The 16,041-nt window shown below is 34.4% G+C and overlaps 1 protein-coding gene and 2 non-coding genes across 8 annotated transcripts in view; all 3 read left to right on the top strand.

Annotated features, from left to right (window-relative positions):
• The window catches only part of LOC138714726 (uncharacterized transporter YutK-like), a 76,938-nt gene that overhangs the window by 39,037 nt on the left and 21,860 nt on the right, over positions 1–16,041 (top strand). For all 6 annotated transcript variants that reach the window (XM_069846819.1, XM_069846816.1, XM_069846817.1 and 3 more), the window contains 5 exons: positions 968–1,145; positions 5,911–6,082; positions 11,606–11,759; positions 14,544–14,738; positions 15,793–15,954. In XM_069846819.1, the coding sequence (XP_069702920.1) occupies positions 968–1,145; positions 5,911–6,082; positions 11,606–11,759; positions 14,544–14,738; positions 15,793–15,954 (861 nt within the window). The remainder of the gene's footprint in view (positions 1–967; positions 1,146–5,910; positions 6,083–11,605; positions 11,760–14,543; positions 14,739–15,792; positions 15,955–16,041) is intronic.
• On the top strand, positions 4,468–4,539 carry TRNAN-GUU (transfer RNA asparagine (anticodon GUU)). The gene has a single exon. It is a non-coding gene; the product is annotated as a tRNA-Asn (tRNA).
• On the top strand, positions 4,753–4,824 carry TRNAN-GUU (transfer RNA asparagine (anticodon GUU)). The gene has a single exon. It is a non-coding gene; the product is annotated as a tRNA-Asn (tRNA).

The raw sequence follows: 16,041 nt of genomic DNA, 5'->3' as shown, positions 1-16,041 counted from the left end.
TCAGAAATTATGCCTGAGAATACATATAAATATGTATTTACTAGTCATACGTTAAAAGTGTTAAAATTGTTAAAAAAGGTTTATACCTTCGACAGACAGCCCGTTTCGACGCTATGTGTCGTCGTCCTCAGTGTCTCTTGAACCACTGGTGATCTCGACTCTGCGATGTGCAGTTGTCGATGATAGGGGTAGGGGTGGGGGTGTGTTGCTCCTATGGTGGGGGTTGGCTGTTTGTATGTTATGATGTATTATGACGTCAAATAATGTGTGCGTATTGAACTGCAGTTGTGTGTTAAGTATATATTGTGGGTATGCTATTGTATTCTTATATATTTCGTACTGTTCTAGGATGTGAACTACATCACATCAAATTATGCAGATCACATTATCAACAATAATCATGACTACAATAATATGGAAACAGATATGGAAATTTTACACATCACACCAAAAAGTTCACAGTTGAAGAGAAGGTATTAGTAGGGGAAGGGGGTTATGGCCTGCACGGTCCCCGGATTTGACATGTGATTTTTATTTATGGGGAACTTGAAAAATAAAGTATATATAGATCGAATTCCCACATATTTGAAGAACTGAAAGACAATATTAGGAGGGAAATTAATTCTATTTCGGAAGCTAAACTGATGAATGATAAAGAAAATTTCCTGGGTGCAGGAGGAAGACACTTCCAACATTTACTGTGATGAGGTACATGCTTCTTTTCATTGTAATTGTAACTGTAATTGTAAGAATCATTACAAAGTTAATAGTATCAGTTGGGTAGATATTTTATCCAAATGCTCGGGAGTAAGAGCTCCGGCTGCCGCAGCCAAATCCACCACATGACTGGCCAACTCGTACGTGTAAACCACTGTATCCGTATGTGTCTACATCCGTCCATTACATGTGTGCATGCGTTGACGAGAGAGAGAAAGGAATACTTAACATAAGCACTTTACTTCCCCAGGACAATGATGAACATGTATTAGAACCTTATGAGCCAGTGGAAAATGTTCCACAAAGGAACACACAAAGATCTTGGAAAGCTATTTGTAGAGGTGCAGCCTCTGATGGTGTACCTTGGCTGGTTCACGTTTGTGTGTTTGCATACTTTGTAGCTGCTATTGTATTCTGGAATATGAAAGGTATGAAAAAATACGAGTAACAGTCTAAAGATTTATATCATCCATGTTGAATCTTTCGTACACTACTTTTAACACTTGAATATAAATATAATATTATATTATAATATTACACAAACAAATAAATACAACCACACAGGCGTATACAAACTCACATGCAATAGTTGCGACAGTTTCTACATTGGACAGACAGGCAGATCATTCCAAACTCGATACAAAGAACACAATCGTGCCATGGTATGAAAGAAAAATTTCACAACCTCGAGCGGGAATCGAACCTGCGACTTCCTATACTCCGGTCAGGCGCTCTACCACTGAGCTATCGAGTTCATCTCACGCCAAAGGCTTGGAATTATCCTTTCATACTGGCGATTCTGTTATAGAGTACTGTCCATAGCGTCTGATCTAGTCAGCACTGCTTATGGGTTGAAAGAAACTTTACAAATGTAATCTTCATCTTAAGATGTTTGGTGACGTATACACGTCCGTTGATGTGACATATTAATGAATTTAAATACTATGGCGTGAGACGAACTCGATAGTTCAGTGGTAGAGCGCCTGACAAGAGTACAGGAAGTCGCAGGTTCAATTCCCGCTCGAGGTTGTGAAATTTTTCTTTCATACCATGGCATGATTGTGACTATAATAATATTTAAATTCATTAATATGTCACATCAACGGACGTGTATACGTCACCAAACACCGTAAGATCAAGATTACATTTACAAAGAACACATTAAAGCTATAACCAGAAGACACAATACATTTACATATGCCGAACACATAACTAATGCTAACCACACATACAGTAACATAAATACAGACATGGAATCCTACACATACAACCCAAAAACCAAAAACTCAACACACTAGAACAATATGAAATATACAGACACACTGAAACACACCCTAATCAAATTCTCAACACACAGATCAATTTCAGAACACACACACTATTTGACACAACTCTTCCTCACACGAACACACCCACACAACAGGCAGCGAAGTTGAGATATTGCCGAGATCTACTAGTAGGCTCTGAGGATGGTGTCAAGTAACACCGAAACAGCTGTAAGCCACACATGCTTACATAATTAACACGAGTAAGATCGCCATTTAATCAATGATTTATATCAGTATTTGAATTATACCGTTAATAAAATGAGTGTTGGGTATTTATGGTGGTATGTGATGACGAAATTGTATTTAGAACACAATACAGTCGACTCTCGATAATTCGCGGTAGTTACTACCGGAAGATATCGAAAATCGCGAATTATTCGCAAAATTTTTTATTACTATTATTTAAAGTCCAGTAAAAGTTACTCTGTCAGGTTTAATTACTAAAATACACTTCAAAATAAAGTAAAAAATATGAAACAGTGCTAAACATTTTGAAACATAATAATATTGTGCAGTACTGAAGTGGTATAGTATCTTAAAACAATAAATACTTTACGAAATATCATAAGACACTTTAGTTTAATAAAGTTAATCAGTTATCATTTTTTCATTTCTTAGAGGATTGTTCATTTTTTTCTGATTTTAGATCGCAAATTTCTTAAGAGAGAGGGAGCGGGCGTAAATTGACAAGTAAAAACGGAAATGACAACGTTGCTTCGCCCTTTCCCCACAAAAAAAAAAGATCGTGAATTACCCGCAAAGTAAATTAACTGCACTTAAATTATCAGGAGTCGGCTGTATATATAAAAACTTGGGTGTTAAAATTCCATAACCGTTTGCTGTTAAAAAAACACACACAAAATTGATTGAGACATCATTATTTGAAGTAAGATGTCTTTGTAGCACGAGTTTTTTTTTTAATTCTTACAGATATATCCCTTCTTCTCACCTTGGAGAAGAAGAATGTATGAAGTAGAGAAATTAACAATTTGCTTGTCGTGTATACTAAGAATAATTCATAATTGATAGTAGCAGCAGCTAGGATGACCATACACCCTAATTAGTTTGGATTGTTCCATTCTGAAGGCACAAAAATGTCCCAATTTTTTAAATAGAAAATTGCCTTTTGTCTCGATTTCTTATGGCAGCATGTAAAAACATTAATAATTTTACTATAGCATTGCAATGATGAATTTAAGTTGAACGGTGAATCACTTTATGATGCTGCAATTGAATATTTATTTTCTCCATATTATTTTCAGAACAAATGTAACATTGAAAAATTCCTTTGCAGAACGAAAAGTTACATTGATCAGATCAAATTTCTACACATTCATTTATTTAGTTACATTTATTACTGAAGAGACTACAACAGAAAAATGTTATAAAGAGCAACAATTTTCAATGTTTTTTTCACAAATTATGTATTTTTAACAGAAAACATTTTGAAAGATGTTGTGTGTTGAATAATTTCACTGAAATTATAAATTTTATTTGAAATGAAACAGCAGATTTTTTTATTTTGTGTGAAATGGCTGAAAACAGTTGTTTTGTTCTTGTTTGTTATACACAAATTTATTTGACAAATTCCATTTTCTTTTTGTCCCAGAGCTGACATGATGGGATCCTTTTAATCACCTTGTCCTCTCAATTGGACAGTTAATATCTGGAAATCCAGGCATCATGCTGTATGTAAAAATGAGACTGTGGGAAATTCACTAAAACTTAAAAGAAGTCAAGAAAAAACAATTAGACTTTTCTAAACAAAAAAACATAATTCGTGACAGAAAGGGTTTTATGCTCTTCAAAATGGCGATGGACTGTTTCGGCTACGTTTGAAAAATCGTGCGAGTTTGAAACTATCCAATAGTAACATCTTGCAGAGAGTCAGAGATCTATGGCTCTGGAGAGGACAGCGTGGATGTGGCTTGGTCTCAACTCATTGTCCATGAAGGAGCATTGAAGTTGCTGGCCTCTGTAGAGGACGCAGTGAATGTAAGGGTTAAAAATGTTACAAACTGATGTGTAACATGACTGTCAATAATATACCTTTTTATAATAATATACATACATATACTTCGCTGAGTGTACAAAACATATTAATTAATTAATGGATAACTGTCTGTGTTGACCATCCGATAGTAAATTTATGAGCAGAATTACCGTGTACTTCCTCTGTTCCAAAATATGGTATAGAAAGATATCATTTATTCCATTCCAAAATATGGTATAGCTACATTTGTTAAAGTTCTCAATAATATAATATTGATTTGCATAATACACGTCACTGTTCGTTAACAGAAAACCACAATTTAAGTCACATGGAGTTAGTGTGCACTCGAAGTTGGTTGCTTGACGGTTGTCAGCCCACTTTGAGATCTGTGGATATAGAGGGAAAAATTGGATCGGTGTCGGTTAGAGTTCCCGGGTAGCTCAGTGGTAGAGCGTTGGTATGTTAAACCAAAGGTCCCGGGTTCGATACCCGGCTCTGGAACAATTTTTCCCTCGAAATTATTCAAATCAACTTTACAGGGAGTTATACCTGAAATCTTGATTTGCATAATACACGTCACTGTTCGTTAACAGAAAACCACAATTTAAGTCACACGGAGTTAGTGTGCACTCGAAGTTGGTTGCTTGATGGTTGTCAGCCCACTTTGAGGTCTGTGGATATAGAGGGAAAAATTGGATCTGTGTCGGTTAGAGTTCCCGGGTAGCTTAGTGGTAGAGCGTTGGTATGTTAAACCAAAGGTCCCGGGTTCGATACCCGGCTCCGGAACAATTTTTCCCTCGAAATTATTCAAATCAACTTTACAGGGAGTTATACCTGAAATCTTGATTTGCAATATAATATAACTTTAATACAGCTTCTAGATACTTATTTCTTTGACAAATTAACAAAAGAAAAACTAATAGCAGAAGTTTTGGACCCAAAATATATAATGCATTAATTAGAGCTTACCCTGAGCTAAGTACATCTAACACACACAGATTTAAGAAACAAATCAGATTAATTATTTAATTGTTTAAGCTAACTGAGCTAAAAATTGATACTCTAATATTTATGTACTTTTGTATTTTCTATTTGTATATAGACCCTATTATTACATGCTGTATTATTTTACCATTTATTAATGTTATTGTGCTCAATGAACTCTCTTAATTTTGTGATATATTTTGTATAACTGATCTGAACTGCGCCCGAGCACGAGCTTCTGCTCTTTCGGGCTGCAATGCCTAATGTAGCTCAGGTGTAAAGTATTAAATAAATAAATAATATAAAATATAAAATAAGTACATTTCATTCTGTGTGATATCAAATTAATAAAATAAAAACCAACATTGTTTTGAGAGAGGCAAATTAACATAAAAACTGCAATAAATTACAACCCGTTTTTATACGACTATTGTGCCTTAGATGTTCGGTTCAAAATTGACTGGGTTGGTGTTACATTTTCTGCAATAGAACACCACAGCAGTTGCCCATTTGATTTCTGTTCATAATGAACTATTTAAATATTACAGTTTGATGCACTACAGAAGATTAGAAACGTTCACAACTCCACTGTCTGATAGTCCTTCTCTACTGAACAGAATACCACACCGCGAAACATTTTGTGCACACATGCGCATTAATCAAACTTGTTTTATTTGTTACTATACCATATTTTGGAACGGAGAGAGTAACATTTTTGTTCTTTGTGCACAGTTAGCAGATTGTGACATAGGCCGTTATTTGGCCCAACTCTTCGATTAATATACGAGTGTTTTAAGAAACATTTACACAGACTTCATTGTGAATTCAAGAACTGGTTGAAACTGTAAGATTGCATGTTAAAAACTCAAGAAAACACTGTTTTTGCAGGCGATTGCGACTTGGAATGGTGCGATGGGTTTGGAATGCTCATTATCGTTTTGGCAGTGACATATATTGGGATTTTTTATTATCAAATCGTGAAGAAATATTTTGGCAAAACTATATATGAAAACGTACTTCATCCAGTAGGAAAACAGTGGAGTAGTTTAATGAAGCAAAGGTAAGCAAAAGAAAAATGTATATTTTGTAATGTACGAGGCGCATCCAGAAAGTAAGTTTCCCTATTTTTTAAGAAAACAGAACACACACTTTCAGGAAAACATTTATTGGCAACAGGTGCAGCAATGTTTCAGCTATTTTTCAGCATAGCCACCATCAGAATTGAGACACTTGTATCGTGGGATCAACTTTTGTATCCCTCTGTCGTAGAACTCTGCCACCTATGAATGGAACCAGCGTGTGACAGACGTCTTCAGCTCTTCGTCATTGCCAAAACGCTCACCGGAGGACAGGAATTTCTTGAGGTGCAAGAAAACGTGAAAATCACTGTGAGCAAGATCAGGACTGTAGGGTGGATGATCAAACAACTCCCAGCCAAATTCCGTCAAAACAGCTGCTGTGCGCCGAGCCGTATGTGGACGAGCATTGTCATGGAGGAGCACAACACCTGCAATAAGCATTCCACGCCTCTTGTTTTGAATGGCACATCGCAATTTTCTCAGTGTTTCACAGTAACGGTCAGCGTTCACTGTTTCACCTCTTGGAAGGAAGTCAATGAGCAGAATGCCCTTCCTGTCCCAGAACACCGTGCACATCACTTTCCGTACCGACAGCGTCTGTTTGAATTTCGTCCTGACCGGAGATCCACTATGCCGCCAATGCATTGACTCCTGCTTGGTTTCCAGGGTGAAGTGCGAAATCCAAGTCTCATCGCCCGTGACGATCCTGTCGAGGAACTCGACGCCATCATCGTGATACCATTGCAAAAATGTCAGTGCTGCTCCTAAACGTTGCATTTTATGTTCGGGTATCAGGTTTTTCGGCACCCACCTGGCATACACTTTTTTGAACAGCAGGTGCTTAGTGACAATGTCATGCAACAAGGATCGCGATGTCTGCGGAAAATGGCTGCTCAGCTCCGTAATCGTGAAGCGACAGTTCTCCATGATGCACTGCCCCACCAGCTCAACACGATCATCATTGATGAGGGACAGTCGCCCACTGCGCTCTTCATCATGGACACTTTGACGACCTTCGGAAAACTGCCTACACCAGCGAAGTACCATCTGCTTACTCATGATGTTCAGTTCATAGACCTGACAGAGCTGCCGATGAATTTCAATTGGCGCAATGCTTTGTGCATTAAAGATCTTTATTACCGACCGAACCTCGCAGGCAGCAGGAGAAGGAATAAGAGCTTCGATTTCGGACCACTGCTGCCACGCTACTGGCACCAGGTGGGACCTGTCCGGCTGGCATATGATTGATACGTCATAGATCTGTTACGCATGCGCAATTGACACGGCTAATTACGTTTACTTTCAAGGGGGAAAAATCGGGAAACTTACTTTCTGGATGCGCCTCGTATATGGTAATTGATATCTTAAAACTGTACTTTATAACGAGTTATAACGAGTTTAACAACAGGCATGAATCCAGTTTATATGCAAAGTGTGCACTTAAATTACCAAGTAGAGCATAATAGAATTTACGCACAAAACATTCTGCTTCAGGAAACCTGTTAGCAGCACATTTCAGTACCAGTACGTTGTTTAGTTATTTTTTTTACCAGTTAAAGATTATAGGTAGATTTTCAGATTTTGTTGAAAACTTATGTAGTTCCTTAAAAGCCATTTGTAAGTAAATAAGTAAGTAAATATAAAATAATCTAAAACTTTAAAACAATCAAAGTACTTATAGATTGACAAATCGAACTGAAACCCTGACCGAGTTACTACTTGAGCGCTGGCTGTCTTGGGGAGGAGCAAGTGAGAAAGCACGGGAGAAGGGAGAGAGCACTATGCACTATGTACTTGCAGGTCCACTCACAGTCTGTCAAACCTGCTAACAAAAGCATTAAAAGGTTGACTAGTTGCCTGCAATGCTAGCATAATGGAACCTTCCTAGCTGACAGTCGAGGCAAAAATGAAGAATCCGTTATTGTGGTAATACTGGAGAGTGGTTCTTCTATTGGTCGCGATGCCCACACACACCCTCTCAGATATTTACGTGGTGATTGTTGACTGAATGACGAGGAGCGAGGGAGAGAGAAGAAAGAAAGAGAGAGATTACAGAAGTTGGCGTGTTTTACGGGGTTTCACTTGAAGTTGTCAAACTATAACTAAAAAAATATAAAACAATCAAAGTACTTAACTAAAAACATAGACTTAATGTAATAGGCTATATTGCTATAAATAAATACAAACTCACATTATTGAGATATTCCTGCTTCATTTTAATCACTCTGGGTCCGCTCATGGAATTTTTCTTTGAATCGTGAATTTGTTGAAGTAATTTTTTGTCTGAGTATTTTCTGGTGAAAGTGTACCGGTACACATGATAAATTGAAAAACTCGGTCTTAAGTATCACAGATGCTCCAAAGATCTCAATGTCTAGTTTATCCCACTTGTTGGCCCATAACTGCTCTATTTTATGTTCAATGCTCAGTATGATACCTAACTAATTTATACTGACTTTTGAGATTGCAGAAGAATTCTCTGATCGAGGGAGCAATGTGGCCATAATTTTCAGTCAAAATTATTTACTAATACACAAATTTATATCTAGCATTAAAAAGAAACATTTCCACCTCATAATTTTCTATTTTATCAATATTATTAAGGATTCTCCATTATTGTGTATCAGATGCGAATATAATTGGTAATCTAATAGCAATGCTTGCCAACAAGAAACGTAATATTTTTATCATTGGTTAGTAATCTAGAAAAATTCGCCTGGCACCAGGGATCGAACTTGGGACCCCCAGTTCTACGCACTGGACGCTCTAATCACTGAGCTACGTTGAGGCTCAATCCACAGCATCGGATCGAATCTTGGTATTTTTCCCTTAATGGCCTTACTCCATGTTCGACAATTATAGTATATTGACACACATATTATCAGGGAACGGATTTATATGGACTAAAAATATATGAAATATGTAAATATATATGTAGTTATTTTTACCAAAATATGGAATTAAATATGGATTTTTACCAAAATATGGAATTAAATATGGACTTAAAATTATAAAAAAAATGACTATGTACGTTAAATATTGGTACATTTTAATCAAACTAAACAAAAAATATAATGGACGTACCTTATCTTCCAATGTAGTTTCAACAAAACACAATTTTTATTGTCTGTTACCATAACAATAGGTTACAAACATTTCTTTCAAGTGCTGAAAAGTGAATCTTCTTCTATTGTCTCTGAGGATAGATTTATACTGACTAAAAGAGCGTTCGACGTCACAAGAAGTAACTGGTACATAATTCAATTTCACAATGTCTGCTGGGGATAAGTCCAAGTTAATCTTCACTGTTGATTCACCACTCATCACAGCAACAACCTTTTGTAGTTCTTCATATCCAGGGTTTTTTGAAAGTACAGTGTCCACCTTAGCTCTTACTGCATCTGCAACTTTACCTCTACCACGATTCAGTTGTTCCACAGTACTATTTATAATTTCAAAACTTTCAGATAGTGAAAGGTGCCTATTTTGGAGACTTTTGAGCGTTTTTATGATGCATGAAAATGTATGCTGAATGTGAGCTAAGTCATTCTTCACACTTATGTCACAGGTAACTGTTTTCGCAGTATCAATTGAGACTGCATCTTCAGAGTCCAATGCAAGGAGAACATTGTTAATAGAGTCTATATGTTCGGCATAATATTCAACTGCTTCTAGCCATGTACCCCATCTAGTTAAAATTGGCTTTGGTGGCAATGGAATTTCAGGGTACATTTCTTTCAACACGTTAACTCTACTGGGAGCTTTGAGAAATACTTTTTTCACTGATGAAATCAACAAATCTACTTTAGGGAAATTGTCTCTGACCACTTCTGCCACACGATGAAATGCATGCGCCACACAAGTAAAATGAGTCAATTTAGGATATACAACAGATAATGCTTGTCCAGCTTTGACCATATAAGGGGCAGCATCGCTAATAAAGAATAACACATTATCGTACATAATACCCTTTGGCCACAGGATACCCATAGCTTCGTTGAACAGTTTAACTATAGTTTTGTTATTGCACTTTTCTAGAACATCACAATGTAAAAGAATTCGTTCAGAATATTGTTCACTTAACAAACCGATAACTACATTACCAACAAGTCTACCTTCTTTGTCGGGAGTCTCATCAATGGAAACCCAAATTGAACTATCTTTAATTTCATCTCTTATCTTCTGTATTGTCTCATCGTAGATGGATGGAGCATACGTCTTCCTAAGTGTTGACTCATCCGGGATTGTATGTTGAGTATATTTTTCAAGGAATTCCCTGAAGACCTTATTCTTTAGTTTGTAGAGAGGAATATCAGCAGAGATGAGAGAACGGCACAGGTCGATGTTAAACTCAGATCTTACATTCGATGTTGTTGGTTGTGTTAAAAACAATTGTCTCTGCTTGGAATTTAGTTGTTTGTTGGCCTGATGTTTACTAGTTGTAATGTGTTGTTGCACCAGGAACTTTTGTGTAGATGATACTGCACACTGACACAAATTACAAAATAATATTTTATTGTCAGTTGATAAACCATCTTCTTTAAATTCTGAAATGTAACTTGTTAGTTTTGATTTTAAATTGACTGAATGACGTACTTTTGGCATATTTACCGTCTTTATAGTATGATTTACAAAACTGAACCTATGTGTACTCTGACTGGCATTTAACTGTTGAGCTGCACAACTGAAGTCTGTTAAAAATTTTAAATTAAATTAATACAGTTTTGTAACTTACTTTCCCATTGTTGATAGGACTGCTAATTTTCAAATAACTCTGATGTTAAAGGGATTACTGAACATGTGTTTAAATCTCTATTGTTGAAATGTATTTTTAAAAGTTAATGGAATTTTGTTTTGTTTTATTGTTAAACCTAATATAATATGGACTGTTTTATATGAAATATGGAAAATATATGGAAATTAACGAAAATATGTACTAAACTCTAAAATATGGAAAAATATGGAAAATAAAAGTAGGATTTTTCAACCCTACACATTGTGAAACATAAAGATAATGCAAAATATAAATTATATTAGCTTTATAAGTAAATATGTATTTACATATAAATCCTTTCCCTGCATATTATATTAAGTCAACAGTCATCACACAAGGAACGCACTCAATTGAGTGGCTTGGTGGCCAGGACTCCACAGTATATATGCACTGTTGGGCGAATGATCTACATAAAGATTATTTTATTTTATTTTTTTTTATTATTGAGCCCTGGTATAGCTCAGTGGTTATAGCACCCAGTGCACAGAACTTGGGGTCCTGGCTTCGATCCCCAGTGCCAGAGTGAATTTTTCTCCATTAATAACCAATGGTAACCATAACAGATAATTCTGTAGATCCAAAAAAATTTAATCTTTATGTAGTAATGTTTTTATTTATGTCTAGTAAAAATATTGACTTGAGATATTTTGTATAGTTAAACTTTTTTATATATATATAGCTTAGTATTTTGTTAGCAATATGAATACAACTCTTACTGCTTCTTTTTCAGATTCTTAAAAGTTGTAGCATGCTTGGTGCCCGTAATGGCCATAGTTGTATATCTTGTCATAGATACTATTGGCAACCCTGAAAGACTGATCTCGGCTGTTGGAATGATTTTTCTCATTGGATTGGGATATATATTCTCAAAACATCGTACAGAGGTATAAATTTCTGAAATAAAGGAATCCTCATGATCTGTTATTGTTTATCTTAATTTTTATATTATTGCTTATTTTAATTTTGACACTTCTGTAAATTTAAGTTGAAAATATTTTTCTTCTTTAATTCTATTTCAGACAGATGATCGTTTATCTTCACGAAATTTTTTATTTCAATTGTTTATCGTAATTCTGAGTCCATCTTTCCACTCCTTTTGGATCCCTTTTCTGACAAATGCCATACAAAATAGCGGTTTTTGGGTACTGAGTAAAACATAAGGTCTGATTTGTTTTGATGTGTTGTGTTCCTGTTTTGAACATCTGTCCAATTATTGTTCACGAGATAAAACATACTCTTTGTATGAGGATTACTGCTTTGTGTGCTTAAAACAAAACTAGCCAGTTTCTATTTGTTTACAATTTTAATATTATTTGATTTAAAACAGGTGAGCACTAAAATCCATTTCTGGCAAGCATTACCTCCTATAAAGACTGCATATTTCAATGCCTGCTTTGAACAATTGAACAACAAAATTAATCATATAAACAATCATCATTCACGACAAAATCAAACGTTTAAAATAATACATTTTATATTATGCAAAAATAAGGGAGAAAAATGCTCGAGGAGAAAAAAAGTACGGGAGCTGAGACTGTTAAAAATTAGGAGCAAATACGGGAGGGTTAGTAACCCTAAGTTATAGATAGCATTGTTGATTCTACATGAGCTCATTCTTGCAAGATGGAGTTTACAATTCATTTGATACTGATAAATGCAGTGAAGAAGGGACAGTGACGAGCAAAATCGGATATACCTGTCCACATGCTGTAAGATGGCAAACCAATCACTGATATAGCTTTCTTCTCACCAGCATAATAATTAATTTCTTCGAAACACAGGAGTGTGGGGGCAACTGGGCTTCTTATTTAATACTAGCCGTACCCGTGCGCTCCGCTGCACCCGTTAGAAATAAATATAAAGTAATTATATAATTAAAATAGGACATTTGATCCAGGGAACATTCGTGTTTGATAGAAGGATAAATCGTTTATTATGTTACTTAATTTAAATTTAATTAAAAAATTAAAATGCGATCATTTTGGTCCAGAGACCACTCATTTGGTCATAAAAATTAGTTTAGGAAATACAGGAAACGAATATACAGAATAGCCTATCAAGTTTTCTGTGCATAAGAATCTATTTTAATCTTACCTGTCCTCGATTCACTCAGAAGTTACTGTGATAACATTATAGCATTATGTCCATCTAGAGAAACTACACTTTCCAATGGTGAATTAATAATTAATTATACAAATCGGTTAATTTAGCTTCCGATATTACTTCATAGAAACGCAGAAACATTATCTCTAGGCTATCTTTCATAGCTTTCGATTGTTGCTGTCCAAGGCGCCTTATAGACGAAGTCATTTGTTTTTTAATTCATTACACGGCCTTAGATGGCAGTTATTTTAATTTTAAAACTCATTTATCTCATTAAATATCAGTCCTATCAAAATTTTTCAAAGAATAAAACTTATCGGAAATGATTTTTAAAGAAATTTTGTTATGTAACATTTTTCATTATAACCCCCCTTATTATTTAAAAGGGGGGTTATAAGGGGGCCTGAATTAAATAAATCGAAATATCTCGCTTATTATTGATTTTTATGAAAAAACTGGCTAGTTTTGTTTTAAGCACACAAAGCAGTAATCCTCATACAAAGAGTATGTTTTATCTCGTGAACAATAATTGGACAGATGTTCAAAACAGGAACACAATACATCAAAACAAATCAGAGCTGCAAACTGCAGTCGACTTCAACTATTACGCGAGACAAAATCTCTCTCAAAATACTTTTAATTTAAGCCTAACTGGCGAAGTGTAGAATGAAGTTGTTTTTCAGTAATTGAACGGAAAAATTTTCCAATTTTTATGTGAAATTTTGTCGATTCCTAAAAAAAAAGTTGGCAAACTATTATTACTACCACACCAAAAGCCAGTGATCTGTGGATAGACCTGCAATATGCTGGCATGAAAATTTAATGTTATTGTTGTTGTTATTATTATTATTATTATTATTATTATTATTATTGTTGTTGTTGTTGTTGTTGTTGTTGTTGTTGTTGTTGTTGTTGTTGTTGTTTACAAGTTTGATTGAGGAAAACTATAGCACTGTAGAAAATCCTAAATAAAAAGTATTATTATTATTATTATTATTATTATTATTATTATTATTATTATTATTATTATTATTATTATTATTATTATTATTATGAACAATGATATTTCATGGTTTACAAGTTTGTTTGGTTGAGGAAAAGTACAGCACTGTAGAAAATCCTAAATAAAAATATTATTATTATTATTATTATTATTATTATTATTATTATTATTATTATTGCTTTTAGTTATTTATTTATTTATTTATTTATTTATTTTATTTATTTATTTTATTTATTTATTTTATTTATTTATTTATTTATTTTATTTACTTTATTTATTTTATTTTATTTATTTATTTTATTTTATTATTTATTTATTTATTTATTTATTTGTTTATTTAATTTGTTTGTTTGTTTAACTTTTCGTTGCGAATATTTCAAGCCCAATTACTTGTAGGGTGAGCAAATTTATGTTTTTATCCGAAGACATCCTAAATAAATAATAATTTGCATTTAAATAAGCTCTTTTCTGAACAACCTTTATACTTTAAGAAGGATATTAAATAAAAGAATTACTATTAAACAAATAAAACAATTGCAGTTAAATTAATGTAATGTTACAGATACGGTGGCGTCCAGTCCTTTGTGGTTTAGGTCTGCAGTTTTTGTTCGGACTGATAACCATTCGTTGGTCCGTTGGACGTAACATCTTTCAGTGTATTGGTGATAGAGCAAGTATTTTTCTCTCGTACAGTGATGAAGGTGCAAGATTTGTTTTTGGAAATAATTTAATCGACGAGGGTATATTTGCATTTAAGGTATGTTGTCCATAATAATTATAGGCCTATGCCACTTTATATATTATTTTATAAAAGAAAATCCTACATTTAATCAATATTATAACCTATATAATAATTTTTATTTTATTTTAGTTGGTTATTTAACGACGCTGTATGAACTACTAGGTTATTTAGCGTCGATGAGATTGGTGATAGCGAGATGATATTTGGCGAGATGAGGCCGAGGATTCGCCAGAGATTACCTTGTATTCACATTACGGTTGGGGAAAACCTCGGAAAAAACCCAACCAGGTAATCAGCCCAAGCGGGGATCGAACCCGCGCCCGAACGCAACTTCAGACCGGCAGGCAAGCGCCTTAACCGACTGAGCCACGCCGGTGGCTTTATAATAATTTCATGTATACTTAAAATGTAATTGAAAAATTCCCATAGGACATGATGTCGTATATTTCCTAATTTGAGAGTTGTATAAACAAACTTAAGTGACTGCTTAATGCCAAAATAAATGCTTAAATCTCAACTGATATATTTTGACGTGACTACGTCTTTATTGGAGGTACACACAGGGAAAATGTCACAATTTATGTGTAAAAGGAAGCTGAATGAATATATGAATGACTGGGGGAAATGGGAGGAGAAATATTTAAAGTGCATGCAAAAACGCGTCTTTGCAAGGAAACTGAAGCTGAAAGGAAGTGTCTGTGTGAGCTCCAAGGCTCTTGGCCATTTGTCTCACTCCAATTTTTTCCATTATTTATTTATTTATTTGTTTATTTGTTTGTTTATTTGTTTGTTTGTTTGTTTGTTTGTTTTATTTTGTTTGTTTTATTTTGTTTGTTTTATTTTGTTTGTTTTATTTATTTGTTTTATTTTGTTTGTTTTATTTTGTTTGTTTTATTCATTCATTCATTTACCACTACATTTCAATTCTTCCATATAACTCTGTAAATTTTATTGTCTTCATCAATACAGTAGACAATACTTTTACAGACATCCAAATAACACAAAACAATTAGTTACGTGTTGCATAGTGAAGTGATGTTAATGGATTGACTTTCTTCTTTTGTTACAGCCGATGTCAGTCATTTTTTTCCTTAGTTTTATAGTTCAGATATTATACTATTATGGTGCCATGCAGTGGTTTGTTATAAAACTGGGATGGTTCATCCAAGTCACAATGGGAACTACTGTCTGCGAGTCTGTCAATTCTGCTGCAAGCATATTCCTTGGGATGGTAAGTATCAGTATCTGATCATCGATTCATATCCAGAGTCCGGTCTGTAAGAAGCTCTTCAAGGGACCTCATAAAAAATAGCATATT

The sequence above is a fragment of the Periplaneta americana genome, chromosome 15, assembly GCF_040183065.1.
Source record: "Periplaneta americana isolate PAMFEO1 chromosome 15, P.americana_PAMFEO1_priV1, whole genome shotgun sequence".
Classification (NCBI taxonomy): domain Eukaryota; kingdom Metazoa; phylum Arthropoda; class Insecta; order Blattodea; family Blattidae; genus Periplaneta; species Periplaneta americana.
The sequence above is the reverse complement of the archived record's forward strand: the minus strand, read 5'-3'. Positions and strand labels throughout refer to the sequence as shown.